A 3231-nucleotide genomic window follows, 5' to 3' on the forward strand; every position below is an offset into this window, starting at 1 on the left:
CAAACAGTAATATGTTTTATGACTTTATTGTTGAAACTTTCTCACCAAAAGGAGATACTGGCATCATATATGCAGATTTCTGATCAGATGCTCAGAGGTCCCATCAATAAATTTGGATTACATTATTTACTGAGTACCAGTAGGTTTTGACTAAAACTAGTTAACAAAAAGTCGACTGAGATGTCTCAGCGAGTATTGGAGGATAATCGGCGAGCACGGGCAAGTTAGATAAATTGGGTTTGGTACAAGTGGGATAAAAGGTTGCAGAGTAAAGGAGAAAAATTAATATGTTTGGAGAAGTGATGTCCAAGATAAATGGTAAAAGAGGGAGCTACGGTAGTGGATTCCTTGATCAGTTTTGGTATGTAACACTGGAATCATTAAAAAAAATTACCTGGTTAAAATATGCCATCTAGAAGTTCACGTACTATTGCTCCAAGGGTTGCATAACTGGTGCAAGATCCGTTTCTCTGATGAATACAGTAAAGAGTCCTATAAACTGCCTATTAAAATCAATCCACAGTTAACAGTTAAGATTGCAAAGTCTGATTTGTTTATAGAGCTTTGTCTATAGTGTTTAGACCTAAGTAGTAGTAGTGATCTAAAAAGAGCTGCAAAAAAGTCAGAGAATGCCCTAGTGCTAAAACATTTAGCGTAATATGAAATAACATAATTAAGATCAATTATGTTGAATCAAATCCTAATGGAGACTAGACCCAATTGCGGTTGCATGGTCATTTGAAACCAATTTCCTTACTCTACTCCTCATCGCGGATTGGTGCCATTGAAATCGCAGTGTGATTAGCACAACCCTCTCGTCGACATTAACAAATAAGAACATAAAGTGTTGTCTATTGGTTTGGTGATGTTTGCGTCTAATTGTTAAAACGTAATGTATACGCATTCAAGAAATTGGAACGAAAACGGTATAAAGAGTGCTGGTGTAGAGCTCTCTCTTACGGAGCGGTCAGCACACTTTTAAAATGTTCTGCGGTCTCGCATGTTTATTAATGGAATCGACGCCATTGAGTGCTCTGCAGAAATCTAGGCTGCCGTAAGATCAGGTTCCTGCAAGAATTGGTTTTAAGAGGATTCTGCTGTGTGTTTTAAAAAGGATCAGAGAATTTCCTAGATAGGATATACAGCGGCCGTTCGGCCTAACCAGTCCATGCCGGCGCTAATGCTTCACTCCAGCCTCCTCCCATTGTTCCTCATCTAAATCTATCAACATAACCCTCTATTCCTTTCTCCCTCATGATGCTTATCTAGCTTCCCCATAAATGCATCTATGCTATTCCCTTAACTATTCCTTATGGTAGTGAGTTCCACATTTTCATCACTCTCTGGGCAAAGAAGTTTCCTCTGAATTCCCTATTTGATTTCTTGATGACTGGAAACCTGCCTGTAGTAACATTAACAGCCCGGCCTGAGCGGCAGCTGCAGGAGGAGGACCTGCCTATTCTCGGACGGGTGGCACTTGTTGATGTGCCTGGTGAGTCCTGGCGAGCTGAAGAAAGTCGATGGGCAGTGTTTGCAGGAGAAAGCCTGCCCTTCCAGGTCGCCGCTGTCAGCCTGCTCCTCCGGTCTGGGAACAGCGCACCTCTCCCCGGGGCCGGGGCCGGGGAGCAGTGCCGCTTCCCCGCGGCTCACGGCGTGCCACAGCAGATGCTTGTCGCGGGTTTCGGCCGACGGCAGGTACACCCCGCACAGCTGGCAGGGGAATGAGATGCGGTTCAACTCCAAGCGGCTGGAGACGGTCGACCGGAAGGTTTCGTGGGCGGCCAGGTGCTTTTTCAGGTAAGCCTGTCGGCGGAATCTCTTGCTGCAGTAGCGGCAGTGGAAGCGCTCGTCCTCCCCGTGAGCTGAAGGAGGCAGTGCGGAGCCGGAGCCGGCAGCAGGCGAGCCCGAGTCCTCGGAGCTGTCCATGGTGCCTGCACCGCCCATGGACTTGCTGCTGGGATGGTGCACGGAGCCCAGCCCCTTGGAGTTCTCCTTGCTCTCCGGCTCTCCCGGGCTGTCCTTCCCAGGGTCTGGACCATCGCTCTTGCTCCCGGGACGAGGTCTGTGCCACCGACGGTGCGAAGCCAGGTTCGCGGGACAGCTGAAGACTTTCTCGCACTCGGGACAGCGGTATTCCACCCGGACGATCCTGGAGCATTTGTGCTGGGCGAGAGAGAAGGGGTCTGAATATTGCTCCTTGCACAATTGGCAGATAAATTCACCCAGGGGCTTGTTCGTTGATGACGGTGACGGCTTGCAGTCCCTGGCGTCCAACTTAATTCTCAGACCCAGAACCGGGGAAGTGGTCACCTCGTCTTCGAAATTCAGTTTTCTGATTACTTTGGGCTTCTTCGGGGTGGCTTTGTGTTTGCTGTGGCTGGGATCTGGGACACTTCCTTTGCCGCCATGCAAAGGTGAGTACAGGTGAGCAACGCCGCCCCGTTTGACATCTTCCGGGGAGAAGGGCGGCGGCACCAGGAGCCTTTCGAGAGGGTTTAGGGAGGCCGTCGCAGGGAAGGACTCGGCAGAAGCAGGCGAACTTAAACATCTGTCAAAGAGTGCGTTTTCGAGATGCTTGTCGATAGGTTTGATGGGGGTGTAGGAGACATTAGCCCATCCAGAAATGTCATACGCTGGGTAAGTGCTGTTAGTGTAGAAGGCACCTGAAGCATCATCCTCTGCTAGCATGCCCATTCTGTGGGCTGGGTCCAAGACTTTATCCGGTGTAAATTCATCGTTAAGCGGGTCTGGACTGTTTCTCTGAGAACTTGGCTGTGAAATCGAGTCTGGATATACGACTGCCCGCACATCCGCGCTCACAGGATGAATTTCCAGTAACTGACACTCCTTCTCCTCAGTCCGAATCCTATATGAAATTGGAAACGATTTATTGTTCCTTTTTACTAAAAATCCTCTTGGCATCTTTAAACCCGTGTTAAATGGTTATCCAAAGGTGAATTTTGCAGGGGGGCTATCTACAGATTTCAGTAGACGAGTCAGGTATTTTGCTAGGTGTCTGGGTTGAATATGTGTTCAAAGCAGTCAGGAAACTGTAGTGCTGACTCTCGACATGACCGCCTCGCTTTTATTGATGGAGAATCCTTTTGTTTAGAGTGGAGATTGTCCAATCAGAGAACGGGGATGCTAAAGCATTGGGCGGGAGGAGGAGAGAAGGGACAAGAGTAGGGCAGCTGCTGGTCTATTGTGACAATAAGGTAGACAAGGATATCA

General features: G+C 48.4%; 1 protein-coding gene across 1 annotated transcript; it reads right to left on the reverse strand.

The window, feature by feature from the left end:
- Nucleotides 1-1413: 1413 nt before the first annotated feature.
- LOC139262743 (insulinoma-associated protein 1a) lies at nt 1414-2922 on the reverse strand. The gene has a single exon (XM_070877894.1). The coding sequence runs from the start codon at nt 2920-2922 to the stop codon at nt 1414-1416; it is 1509 nt and encodes a 502-aa protein (XP_070733995.1).
- Nucleotides 2923-3231: the final 309 nt, after the last annotated feature.

The sequence above is a fragment of the Pristiophorus japonicus genome, chromosome 4 (assembly GCF_044704955.1).
Source record: "Pristiophorus japonicus isolate sPriJap1 chromosome 4, sPriJap1.hap1, whole genome shotgun sequence".
NCBI lineage: Eukaryota > Metazoa > Chordata > Chondrichthyes > Pristiophoridae > Pristiophorus > Pristiophorus japonicus.